Source organism: Eptesicus fuscus, chromosome 9 (genome assembly GCF_027574615.1).
Source record: "Eptesicus fuscus isolate TK198812 chromosome 9, DD_ASM_mEF_20220401, whole genome shotgun sequence".
NCBI lineage: Eukaryota > Metazoa > Chordata > Mammalia > Chiroptera > Vespertilionidae > Eptesicus > Eptesicus fuscus.
In genome coordinates, this window is record NC_072481.1 from 82,383,831 (window position 1) to 82,397,775 (window position 13,945).

Sequence of the window (13,945 nt, forward strand, 5' to 3'; positions counted from 1 at the left end):
TTCCCAGAATGTGCAGGCCAGTGCTGTCACGGTCTCTGCCACACCCACAGTCCCACTGTGCAACCTTGACAATGCGGCGAGATTCTAAGACATCCCTTTCTGGGGTCAGGGACAGCCCCCTCGGAGGAGCGAGCGGAGTGCAGCATGATGGAGTGACGGCTCGCACTCTGAGGGGGAAGCAGCAGGGCTGGCACCACCCGCCAGAGCCCCAAGTGCCCGGAAAGCTCCCTCTGTCTCTTCACATCATCGTGAGCACCAGTGGGCTTTGCTGAAACTCCAACTGCTCGGGAAATGCTGGGGCTTGGCAAAACACAAACCACTTTTTCTCAAACGTTTAGTCTTTTTTCCCCTGCTTTCCATTTGTACCGCTTGTTTATTTGGAGTAAAATTGAGTCCATATGGTTCATGTCCCTTGGCCTGATTCTCCACGGCATGGTTTTCTGTAAGACTGTCTGAGGTCCCAGAGTTTTTTATCTTTTGCCTTAGAAAGACACAGCATCTTACCACAGAGAATCTGAAGCCAAACCTAAGGGGAGTGTGTTTTGCATGATACTCTGAAAGGTACATGAATCCAGGGCTGTAAACGTGGCCCTCAAGTGAGAAAGCACAGGCTCTCCTCGTAGGGGATGCGGAGCAGAGACCCGGGCTGTATTTTCCCTCATGGCTTCCCAGTAGGAGTCGGCCTGGGCTGTGTTAGAGGCAGGCTCATAAAGGGCTCTGCCTTTCCCTGACTGCCTCTCCCTGAGAAACCGAGCCCTCCACTTTCTGTCTCTGGGGTGGAATATATTTACCTTCACACGGATATGAGGGAGGGCACACCCATGTGCTTAGGGGGGAGTGCAAGATTTTGCCCTTACTATTTCCTTTCCAGGGCAAAATGGACAGGGAGGTCTTTTCTCTATGGAGCCCATTCCAGCATTTTCTCTGAGGTTGGCAAGAAAGGTAATGTGGTAAGACACATGAAAATCATGAAGACAACAAAGACTTGAACTTTCTAGAGTGCTAAACCCAAAGCTCAGGCTGTCAGAGGCAACTTGAAGGCAGGTGTTATCTATCTGCTTTCTTTTTTTTTTTTTTTTAATATATTTTTTTATTGATTTTTTTTACAGAGAGGAAGGGAGAGGGATAGAAAGTTAGAAACATCGATCAGTTGCCTCCTGCACACCTCCTACTGGGGATGTGCCCGCAACCAAGGTACATGCCCTTGACGCTCTATCCACTGAGCCAAACCGGTTAGGGCTGCTTTCTTTGGGAGAAATTCAGTGTATGTACAATAGCATCTGACACGCCCAGGCTTGTGGGCTATGTCTAGCCTCTGCCTGGACAAGGCAAGTTCCCGTTACCTTGCATGTGATTTTAGGGGTAAGGGAAATGCTCTGCATGACACTAATGCACCTATACACACCTGCATAGATACACACCTGCATACACACACATTTGCATACACACACACCTGCATACATACACGCGCGCACACACACACACACACCTGTATACACACACCTGCATACACACGCCTGCACACACACTCACCTGCATACACACAGTGTCTGATGATTGAAAGCCTACAATTAAAATTGTATTCCTTTAAGTATACTTTCAGCTATCAGATGAATAAGGTCTAAGGTGGTAAAAACATGGTGATTGTAGTTCATAACCCTATATTGTATAATTGAAATTGGCTAAGAGGGTAGAACTTAAATGTTCTCACATGCACACAAAAGATAACTATGAAGGGTGATGGAAGTGTTAATTAAGTAGATGGTGGGAATCCTTTCACAATATATATGAATATCAAGTCACCATGATGTACATTTTAAATATCTTATAATTTTATGTCAATTATACCTCAGTAAAGCTAAAATAAAACAAAAACAAGCAAACGATGACAAAAATAGAATTGCACTACTTTAGCCTAAGCCCTGGATTCTTATTAAGCCACCGAGAACCTTGGGATTTTGGTAGGGCATATTTGGGTGGGAAAAGGCTGGGAAAGAGAATCTAAGGATCTTGGGGGTTCCAGAGTGGGCTTTGCAGATGTCTCACCAAGAGGTAGGGTTGAGGAAGACTGTCCAGAAGAGAGAAAGCAATCTTTGTTTTATACATCTGTGAGGGTCTGCTAGCTCTGCATTTTGGATTCCTTTTAAAACTGGAAGAATTATCCTATTTTAAATAATATGTCATAAAGGTTTCAAGAAGTGATCCAACACTTTTCGATGGAGATTCCTGTTCCTCAGAACCTGGGGGAGGGTTGTGCATGGTCTTGGGATGTGGGCAAAGTTTTGTAGGTATGTTTGAGATGCATCTTCTGGAGAGAGACCATAGCTTTCACCAGGATCATGAAGAGGTCCTGATGAATTGGAGCAGAAGAACTGGCCACATAGTCTGAGCCTCTGGAACAGTCCAAGTTCAGGGTCTGTGGCGTTTTCACCAGCTCGCTGGGGCACAGGTGTAGGGACAGGTCTGTTAGCTCTGGGACGTGCCTGCCCATCCGAGCTGCCATTCCACGAACTCTGCCCTTCAAAGGTCTGCTTGTCTCTTTTGGGCTTACAAAAGAAAAAGTGTTGTGTGTTTTTTTTCTGACCATAACGTAGACACTTAGAAAATGTAGAAAAATGTAGTGAAGGAAATAAAAATCAATCATAATCTTACTAATGAATTAATCATTGTAAACATTTCGAGATAGCCCCATTCAGGTTTTTTCCTTTTGTCTTTATAAGAGAGAGTTGACATCATAGTATGTCTATGAATGGAGCACTTTTCACTTAACATTACATCATAATCATCTTGCCTGCCATTAAAAAGTCTTCATAAACATCATTTTCAGTGGCTGCACAATATTCCACTGTATGGCTGTACTACAGTGTACTTACCCATTCTTCTAGCGTTGAGCATTTGTATTGTTCCCGGCTTTTTACTTTAATAAATAATGCATGAGAAGCATCTCTGGCAAGAAGCTGTGCTTACATTTTGAATTATTTCTTTATGATAGATTCCTAGAAGTCTCTTTAGACCTTTGATGATACTGTAAGTGTAGGTGTTGCTGAGACCTATCTATAACGTGTGGACATCACAAAAGACTGTGGGCAGAGAGGTGGGGCCAAGCATCGCTGGATTCCTGCATTTTGCCTCTAGGTGCTGTGGGCTCAGGGGAAGACCCCGCTGTTATCCTTGAGGAACTTCCTGGGCAGTGTGAGCCCACAGCATACATAAGTAGCCTAAAGGAAGAGATGCCTTTATCTCAGAACCATGGGGGGGGGGGGGGGGGGGGGGCATGCATGAGTTCCGAATGGGGCAGAGGTCTGCATGTATGTTCATATTGCATTTTCTGGAGAGGGAGTCTAGCTTTCATCAGAATCTTTTCATCTAGAGAGCTGCAAAGAATTATCGTTTGGGGGGGGGGGATTAAATTTCCCAATTAATTTTTTTTTTTTTTTTTTTTACTATTTTATAGTTTCTATAACAGAACTAAGATAAACTATTTTCATGTGCCATTAATTTGGCCTATTGAGCGTAACTAGCAGATGGCAGTCAGGGGTCCTGGTTTTGGGGACCTTGAGGTAGGATATAGGGGAGGCCACAGCACAGCCAGTACCCAACTGGTATGAGGCAGATTTGGGCAGCATTTGTCACCTACCAATGCATTTACATGTAAATCTGCTCCTGCCCACATGAGCCAGTGTTACATGAGCCTAATGCCTACAGGATCATATTATTGGAACATTAGGTTATGCAGGTGCATGGCACTGGTTAGCTAAACCAGTGCTTCCTCATCCCTCTGCTGGAGCCTGGTTGCTGAAGGTTAAAGGTGCTTCTTACTGCTCACTCATGGTCCTCAGGAAGCTGCCAGCTTTCCTAATAAGGAGATGTGGTCGCTGTGCAGGCTCCAGGCCTTGCACTCAGGGCCAGAATGAGATGTGCACATGGAAATTCATAGCCACTGGTTGTATTTATTTTCTGCACTCTGTTCTGCCCGTGTCTGTTGTTTGACTAGTTCTTCCAATGGGAAGAGGGAGCCGTGTTCCAGGCTGTGGCCTTGTCCAGGTGTCCACAGAAGTCTATCTCAGCTCACCTTGTGGTGAGATTCCATGGATTTTGCCAAGTCAGGTGCCCACAGTTGGGACAGGCATGGGTGTGTGTGTCTCATCATCCCACAGCCCTACGGTATCTCCCGTGTCTGTGTTGAAAGTGCCTGGGTCCCCATTAGAGGGTCTATGTGCAGAGCATGACAGGACAACAAGGCCCTACCATGGGTGGCCACATGCCTTGACTCAGAAGCTCCCCAAGTCACTTTTTTTTGTTAAATGTGTTTTTATTGATTTCAGAGAGGAAGGGAGAGGGGGAGAGAGAGAGAGAAGCATCAATGATGAGAAGGAATCATTGATCGGCTGCCTTCTGTATGTACAACCCCGGCATGTGTGCTGACCGGGTATCGAACTGTGACCTCCTGGTTCACAGGTTGACACTCAACCACTGAGCCATGCTGGCCAGGCTCCCTAAGTCTTTTTACCTCGCTTCCTGGCTTGCTAACAAAATTGGTATAATTCTGTTATTGTGTTATTCTGAGTTCCAGCTGGCTGTTCCTCCAGGTTCGGCGGAGTTGTTTTTCTTCCTTGACTCTTGGCTTCTGCAGAATGAGCCCCTTTCTCCTTCCCTGTCACCCTCCTTCCTTCCCTCTAGCCCTTCGTTTTCTCTAGACCCAGAACCCAGTCTCCTCAAGGGCTTGCGTCCTCCTGCAGTGTATGCACTCATTCAAGTCATCACATAAGCCTAATTCTTCTTGGGCCTCAGCTCCTTTGGCCAAAAGCGCAACACCTCACTGTGAGACAGATGGCAGTCAGGGAGGAACTGGTCACTGCCCACCCTCAGGTAATATCTGTTCTTCCCATAAGGAGGCAGAAGACATTCAACTAGCACATCTGTGACCACTGCCAGCCCTAATCCATAATGCACAGTAAACAGGAAAGGTAACACTCAAAATATAATCCTTTGTTGGTGGCTGTGGGGGAGGCAGCTAAAAGCTTAGGCCTTTGAAGGCTATCATTAAGAAATTCTTCCTCATACTTAATCAGAAATGACCTTGGCCTTGATTTAAGCTTATGTATTCTGGTTTTGTCCAGATAGAGAACTATTCTTTTCTCTCCATATGATACTTTTAATAATGCACTGGAAATAAAATTTTATTTTACATAAAAAATAAAACTTAAAGCATATCTTATGTAAGATAATTATAAAACATATTTTATATTACTTGTAAAAAGATTATATTGCATAATTTAATGGAACTCATGTTTTATATTTAAATATTTTAAATATATTTTATAAGTAACATATTTGTATATAAAACATTATAGACTTATATACATAAAATATTAAATGAGGTATTTTATATTTTAAACCTTTATAAAATATAGGCTATTTAAAATGTTTCAATAAAGCAATATTTAAATCATTGCTGATGGTTTATACTAAAATTAAGTAAATCAACTTAGCTATTTAATAACTATATAAAATATTGAAATATATAGAATATATTATTTTTGCATAAATAAAAGGTGTTATAAAATACTTAGTTGCAATAAGGATATCCGATTCGGTCTGGTTCCCATTGTAAGAATTAACCTGTGAGGGCATAGCACCCCTACCACTCCCTGCTCCCTCCGCACCCAGCGCCCTGACCCGCTGTTTTCCCTCCTGCCCGCAGGCATAGGCAAGAACGTCATCTGCGACCGCACGGCCACGCCGCTGGACGCCTTCCGCATGATGTCGGCCGCCCACTACTACCCCAAGCTCATGAGCATCATGGGCAACGTGCTGCGCTTCCTGCCGGCCTTCGTGCGCATGAAGCAGCTCATCGAGGAGGGCTACGTGGGCGAGCTGCTGGTGTGCGAGGCGCAGGTGCACGGCGGCAGCCTGCTGGGCAAGAAGTACAACTGGAGCTGCGACGACCTGATGGGCGGGGGCGGCCTGCACTCGGTGGGCACCTACATCATCGACCTGCTCACCTTCCTCACTGGCCAGAAGGCCCTCAAGGTCCACGGGCTGCTCAAGACCTTCGTGAAGCAGACCGACCACATCAAGGGCATCCGCCAGATCACCAGCGACGACTTCTGCACCTTCCAGATGGTGCTGGAGGGCGGGGTGTGCTGCACCGTCACCCTTAACTTCAACGTGCCCGGGGAGTTCAAGCAGGACGTGACCGTGGTGGGCTCTGCCGGGCGCCTGCTGGCGGTGGGCACGGACCTGTACGGGCAGCGCAATAGCGCCCCGGAGCAGGAGCTGCTGCTGCAGGACTCCACACCTGTCCGCAACTCCCTGCTGCCGGAGAAGGCCTTCAGCGACATCCCCTCGCCCTACCTGCGGGGCACCATCAAGATGATGCAGGCCGTGCGCCAGGCCTTCCAGGACCAGGACGACCGGCGCACGTGGGATGGCCGGCCGCTCACCATGGCTGCCACCTTCGACGACTGCCTGTATGCCCTGTGCGTGGTAGACACCATCAAGAGGTCCAGCCAGACGGGCGAGTGGCAGAACATTGCCATCATGACGGAGGAGCCGGAGCTGAGCCCCGCCTACCTGATCAGCGAGGCCATGCGCCGGAGCAGGATGTCCTTGTACTGTTAGCACGGACTGGGGACCTAGGGGACTTGGGCCTTCTGCGTGGGACCCAGAGGGAAAGGTGTGGGAGAGAGTGGCCTCCAGGAGTGTGGGGATGGGGAGGTGGAGGGACAGTGGGAATAAGTGGCCTCTGAGGAGGTGAACTGCAGCCCAGGTGAGGGGCCCCGAACAAGACTGTCAGGATGCTGAGTAAATAGCCCGGGAGTGTTCAGAGGGCCTGCCTTTCCTGAGATCATCCCTGCTGGGCATTTGCCTGAGAGGGAGGAGGTTTAGCCGCCTCTGCTGCCCTTTACTGTGGGGAGCAAGGAGGGGTGCCTTTCCCCTTCACCTCATCCACCCCCATACCTTGGCCTCCTTTGCAAACCAAATGCTCCTGTGAGGTCAAGCTTAGTTGGTGTGGCCTCCCTATTCTGCCCCCCCACAAAAAAAATCTCACAGGAGAAGGCACATCCTCCCATGTCCACACAAGCCTGTTGGCCTGGGGAAAGGTGGGGGTGCAATGGGCTACTGAGAAAGTTCCAATTCCAGGAAGCCACTTTAAGTGTCTGGAGGCAAAAGTACTTGGCAACGAAGTGTACAGCTTTCTTGACTGATTGTTCTTCCTCAGAGGAAGCAGGAGGGAGTGTCTTCCTAATTGGTCCACTGCCCTTCACCTGGCCTGAGGTCGGGTACGGAGTGCCGGGAATGCCAGCAGAGACAGGGTCTCTTTAAGCCAAAATGAGAGAGCAAGAACATACCCTGCATGGAAACAGACGAGGCAGAGAATAGCATATCCCTTTGAACTTGTCAGCAATGAAAAAAATTGCAAGAAGCCATCTTGTAACACTACTTCTGGTGGAGAGTTGAGTGTAAGAGGGATTCCATGCTGAAGTATGAAGGTTGTCCTTTCACCTCGCTCCCCAGTTAAGGCCAAGGAGACGGGAGGAGGTTTGGGCCTGACTGCAAGCTCAGAGCTGCCCTCAAGAAGTGGGGCAGCTGTGTGCCCCAGTGTTGCAGTGGGAGTTCCCCCAGAAGGGAAAGGGAGCCAGCCCTGGATTTGCTTTGTGTTCCAACACCCATGCCTCCTACAAGCCAGGGAAGGGCTTTTAGGAGTTTCACGCAGCTCTGTGGATGGATGTAAAAGAGAAGTCTTCAGTTCCACTCAGATATAATCCCCTTCCCTTAAAAAGAAGTAAAGCCTCTTTTCTCTAGCTTTGACCTTTGTTTTAATGATTCTGGTATCTGAAAAAAAAAAAGTAATAGGTGTTAAACAAAAGGACAACAAGGAACCTAAGTTTCAATGTTTCTAAAATGGGTTTTAGAGGCTTCTCAGGTGTACCTTCATGTAGGATTGAGAAGCTGATGTTGGAAAAACATATTCTTCTACTCCTTGGTCTCTTGTCTCTCTTGTCACCCTCTGCTTACAGAGCTTTTATCGGAGATGGCAAACTGCAGGCTCAGCACAGGCAGCCAAAAGGGAACCACCTGACACACACACATATGGGATTGTCAATGCTCACTGCCAACAAATGTCACTAAAATCACTCCTAAAAACTCAGGACAAGTCTTGAAAGAAAGGCCAAGTCAAATAATTTTGAAAACAGAATTATCCTTTTATCTTTTCTTAGTCCTTCATCCCAGCAGGACATTTGTCAAGGTTGGATGTAGAAACTAGGACTTGTTCACAGCTCACACAACTGAGGCTCAGGCTTCTTTTCATAAGACTGGCAGTAGAGCTAGAAGGGAACTTAAGGGGTCAAGAGTTCACTCCCAGGCTCTGCCAAGGCAGAATCTGAAAACAAATAGTGTCATCAGTTGCATCCTCCATGCGTCTCCCCGTGTCAATCTACTGTGCAGCCCAGGCTGCCCATGGGTGCGGTGTGGGTGTGCAAGCATCATGGGGATCGTGGTCATTTTCTAGCTCAGAGGAGCAAGGACTGCCTCCCTGGAAACACCACTTTGGGGGCCTTACCACAATACAGAAAGGTTAGTCAGCTGAAACTCTCCAGGTACCTTCTAGTCCAGTGATGGGCAACCTTTTGAGCTTGGTGTGTCAAACTTCGCCAAAAAACTGAGCATAACTCGGGTAGTGTGTCACTTTGAGGAAAAAACTAACTCCAAGACTCTAGTCGCAAATGTTTCATCCTCAGGAGCAGCAAATGTTTCATCCTCGGCATGTGGCCGCGTGTCATCAGAAATGGCTACGCGTGTCCGTGCTGACACGTGTGTCATAGGTTCGCCATCACTGTTCTAGTCCCTGATGCGTTTTCAGACTTCACGATGACGTGTTCAAAACTAGAGATCTGGTAGAATGGAAGTCTCCCAGTAATAATTTGAGCAGAGGGTCATGCCATGGGCTGTTTTGGTTCAGGTTCTCCTAAAATGCCCTCTGGACAGCTTTTGTGGAAACTGAATGGAACTTTTTTTCTGTGTGTGGTTTTTTTCCAATTTTTTTTTTTTTTTTGGGGGGGTGTCCTAGCTAGCCTGAAAGGCTGTGATTAAGGATGAAGGAAAGGAAACTAGACGACTCTATGGGCCTCATTTTTCTAAGTCATTTATAATCTAGGGATTTTCCTGGGGTTTAAGTTTCTGTACTTTCCCAAATTACTTGGGAGTTATTTTCCCCTGAAGGTGTCTGAGCTCTGCGAAAAATATTCAGTGTCTAAAACAAAAATTCTTCTTTGAGGCTGGGGTATAGAGAAAGAATATACTTTTTAAAAGCATGAAAAATATTTTAGTAAGTGTAGTCAAATGTTATCTACTGACATGCATGTAGTAGGTAGATGCAGGAATGCGAGGAAGAAAGGACTGAGATAGTTAATTTTTTTTTTAATACAAAAATTGTAGTAAATGGGGTTAAGCTGCTTCTTTAGTGCTCCTGGCCTACCACTAGCAAAGACTTAATTGCACTATGAAGCTAAAATCTCAAGCTTTCAGCAGAGCTTGCTGAAACAAAGCCCCGCACCGAACAGCACCCCCGGGGGCCTGGGTACTGTCAGCTGACTTTGACCCAGGACAAGGCCCAGCGATAATCCAGCTCTTTCCGCTTGTTTCGTGTGTTTCAATGAGCTGGTGTAATAGGGGCACCACTTTAGGGTCATCACATGTAGTCCCATCTTTGTGTGGGTGCCTCTGCTGCTGGAGGTTTTGGCTCATGCCCCCGGTTGCCTCTGCTGGTGTCCCAGATTCCAAATTCTGAGCGGGGGTAGGCCAGGGGTTCCTACATGGCATCCACAGAGTGTGGACATGCTCTGGGCTTGTTGGGTTCTGTTTTCCTCCGGAGAGAGAGTCCATGACCACTATCAGCTTCTTCGTGACTCTAATGGGAGAGGTAGAGCAGGATCCACAGAAACTCCTTAGCCTACCTGGCAGCAAATACCATTGTGTCGGTGTATCTGGACCCTAGAGGTAGTCTTGGCCAACTCCAGCTCATGATGAACCTCTCCCAGAGCCTTTTTCCTCTGCAGGAGCCATCGACTACTTCCTGTGCTCCACCATTTCTTGATATCCATTGTGTGCAGGGACTTTAAGTTCATTATCTCATTTAGTCCACAAGAACAACCCTTTAGTATTGGGGATTGTTACTCCCATTTTACATGAGGTAATCAAGGCTCTGAAAGGAAGAGGAACTTGCCTGAGTCACACACTATGAAGCAGAGACAGGGTGACCCTGTGGTTTTACTGTCGGCCCTGGCCACCCGCCCAGGCAAGCTTGTGATTGCCACACAAGGCATAGGGCCACCCGCAGGACATGGTCTTGTTATTCCTCTGCTCACTGCTGGTGTAAACAAAAAAGGGCGCAAGAGTCAAGATGCAAAAGTGCAACACTTTAGTAGCCTGAGAGCCAGACACTTCAGTGGTCCTCCCAAGGGCTGCAGAAACAGGGACTGTGATGTGGGGAAGGAAAAGGTTGGTAGGCCACCACTTTCCACTGTTAACGAAATGGCCACTCAGACACGGTCCTGGCTGTACCTCCAGACTCCAGTGAGAGCACTTGAGCCCATCACCTCCTAAAACAGCATTGGGGGGGGGGGTGGGGGGGGGGACGGGGAGAGGAGGTAGCTTCATTTGTCCCAGAAGCTGGACTCAGGGCTGTCCCCTGAAACCCAGTGTTCCCACCTGCACACTTGCCCACTAGGGAGGGAATGCCCACTACTGGTAAAGACAGCCACAGAGCAGATGCAGACAGCTTTCCTTCTGTTGTCCTCCTCCCTGATCTCTAAAGGGAATCGAAATGGGGGGCTTTGATAATTTTTTAAACATGAGCTCCCCAATGTCATGGCCTCTGTTCCATAAACTTCAGGACTTTGATGGCCAATAAATGTGGGCAGTGGGTGGAGCAGGAGTCCTAAGCCAGATCTGTATCTAGGAAAGGGGTGGGGGGGTGGGGGGAGGATGTGGGGGCAATGTTAGTAGAACTGGCCTCAGGAAATCCCAAAGGCCCACATCTGGATGTATGTCTCCATCCTTGCCAAGTACCATACAAATCAGAGATAACTGTTCACATTACAGTCACAGTGGGAAATCTTAAACAGTTTTTATGAGTACCTTCAAGACATAAACACGTTTCTAGAAAATGGATTCAGCTGCAACAACTCAGGGAATACAGTCCATTTGCAGGTCTGAGTTCTAATTGCAACTCTTCCACTAAGTAGCCATGGGACCTCAGACAAGTCTTCTCATCTCTCTGAGCCTCCCTCTCCCCACCTGAGAGCTATGAAGGTGCTGTGAGCAGCAGGATGTGACTTAGACAGAAAATGTGGCTTCTAGTCCTGGGTCTACCACTGAAAATCGGTGTGGCCATCACTTAACCTCTGGGGGATAGGAGATAAAGTCCCTTCAGATGCAACTGGACTTACTTTCACCGAGGATGTCATTAGAATGCCGAATCCCACCCAACCCCCACTACCAGAATAAAGACAGTGGAATCAGAAACCTAATTTACAACCACAAGTCAAATTCAACAGCTGTGGCCATGAGACAGGGTGAGAGTTTAGAGGGTGTAAAGATAAAAATGCAATGCACTGCTAAATTTTGAGTCACAAACAAATGAACTTAGAAAGCCCACTCCCTAAGAAAAGACATTTTCCTATGTTATACTCAACCACCGGGAGCAAACTCCAAGGCTATCTATAATAATCGGCCAATGACATTTTGAAAATCCCCAACTCTGGTTTGCTGCATCACCTACAATCAGAATCGACTTAGAAAGTCGATTTTAAAAGAAGCTGAGTATATATGTATGTATATGTATAAAACCAAACTTATGTATAAAAAGTCAAGGCATGTATACTAGATATTTTAAAGAATTATTTATCAAGGGAAAAAGATGTGTGTTATAAAGTAAACAGAGTCTATATTTTCTATATAATGTAGATAGCAAAAATAGCTTATAAATTATAGAAGGCTTTTGTTTTCTTTTTCTTTTTTGTTATTAAATAAATAAAAAGGACAAAGAATGCAACTGTTCTTCATGTTTTATTGGCCAAACTACCGTGGTAGGTGGCCTCCCCTCCACGCCCAGGGGCTGGTGCCCACCGTTACCTCTGCTAACGTGGGGCCATGGTTAGCATCACTCAGTCAGCTGGCACATGCCACCTCACAGATGGATGACCTCCTGCTGTCCTCCACAATTTGCACTGATGGGATAAAGGAATGAAAGTAGCAAATAAAGATTGAAGAGAAGAACAATTCCAGCTGTTTTTCTGTTTATTAGACCCAAGTACTCTAGCTCATGAGTTAGTTATGTGGCCAGTCTGTGGAATGTGAAGCAAAGAAAGGGGTTGGGAACGAAGGTGGTGCATCCAAGGAGAGAGAATGTGTGTGCACACACGTGTGTGTGTGTGTGTGTGTGTGTGTGTGTGTGTTTAGAGAGAGAGAGAGAGAGAGAGAGAGAGAGAGAGCTTACTAGTCAAGATAAACAAGAGGACAACAAATATTTTAGGTTGGAGAGCAAATTTTAGAATTTCCTATTAATTTACTATCTTAGCCTAATACCTCACATCAAGCTCTGAAGACACTTTCTAACAGGCTCAGATGACCATTTACAATGAATACTGCTGCTTTGTTCTAAGCAGTACTCAATGGCAAGCATCTTGAACTGAGCTCAGCCCAATTTCCAATCTGCATGACCTGGACAGGCTACCTTTCCTTTCCACCCTGTGCTGTTTCAGAGAACGCACACAGGCAATTCTTCTGGTCATGCTTCTCTTAATTTAAAACAGTTAAAAATGAGAAAGAATAATACAAAAGCTGAGATCTTGTTATTCATTCCTTCAGGAGGAGATTCTGATGCTAATGTATTCAGAACAGCCATCCAGTGAGACAGTAAATTGCAGCCAATCCCTGCGTTCATATGGATTATTGTAGTGCACACATAACATTCTCACCTCATGATGCTGTGTAAACACCCTATGATACTGTCATAAATCTAAGAGTAGATCTGAAGAAGGAAGTGAGAGGAGAGAGTGCACTTTGTCAAAGCTGAGAGTGCCAAGGTATGGTTGCAGTGTGGCCCAGACCTCTGCCTGGGAACCAGGCCCTGATGAAGACTCTGCTCTTCAGCACACTTATGTACGTTTTTAATCCAGGAGCTAGTTGTTCCTTCACGGATTTGGAATCTCTTTTTGATGTTGGTTTCTCTCATGTTAAACCTGTTTCTTGTTTTGTAAACCAGGGATTATACTGCCTCATACTAAATCACAGGAGATGATCAGCGTTGCTTCCTTGGTCTCTGAAGTGTTGCTTAAAAAGAACAGATGCAATTGAGTCATTCAGGTTGTTGTTTATGTCAAACGAAGAAAAATCTTTACCTTCCTATGCTCACTACCTCTTCCCCCTACCCCCAGCACAGATAATCTCCTGCTTCGGTTATCTTGGGCATTTGTAGCTCCTGTTGTGACAAGTCAGGGAGATTCAATCTCCAAAAATAAAATGACTGCTATAATTGTTATGAGAATGAATTACACAGAGTTGCAGAATTCTGTATAGACATGAAAAAATATATAAGTTCACCTCAAAGTAGTAGGCTCCATTTTATTAACCCATATTTACCCTCAGCTTGCCTATGCAGAGCAGATCCCTGTGCCTAGGGTTCCTTGGCAGCCCCTACATGCCCCCAGCTGCAGTAGTGCCCCCTTGCTGGAAGGCTGTCCAAAAAGTGTACACAACAGAAATGGAAAAAGACACCTGCTTATGGACTCTGAGCCAAGTCACAACCAGGTAAATGGCATTACAGCTTACTTGAGCCAAAATCTCTACAAAAAAGCTGATGCAAAACATTCAAAATCCTTTGCTTTGTTCATTCAAGTTCAGGCTTCCTCTTGAATCCTATCTCTGAGTCTGTCTG

At 46.3% G+C, this 13,945-nt stretch overlaps 1 protein-coding gene across 2 annotated transcripts in view; it reads left to right on the forward strand.

Moving 5' to 3' along the window:
* GFOD1 (glucose-fructose oxidoreductase domain containing 1) overlaps positions 1-7,808 on the forward strand; it is a 106,670-nt gene extending 98,862 nt beyond the window's left edge. For both annotated transcript variants that reach the window (XM_008146104.3, XM_054721460.1), the window contains one exon: positions 5,705-7,808. In XM_008146104.3, the coding sequence (XP_008144326.2) occupies positions 5,705-6,624 (920 nt within the window). In that variant the 3' untranslated portion in view covers positions 6,625-7,808. The remainder of the gene's footprint in view (positions 1-5,704) is intronic.
* Positions 7,809-13,945: the final 6,137 nt, after the last annotated feature.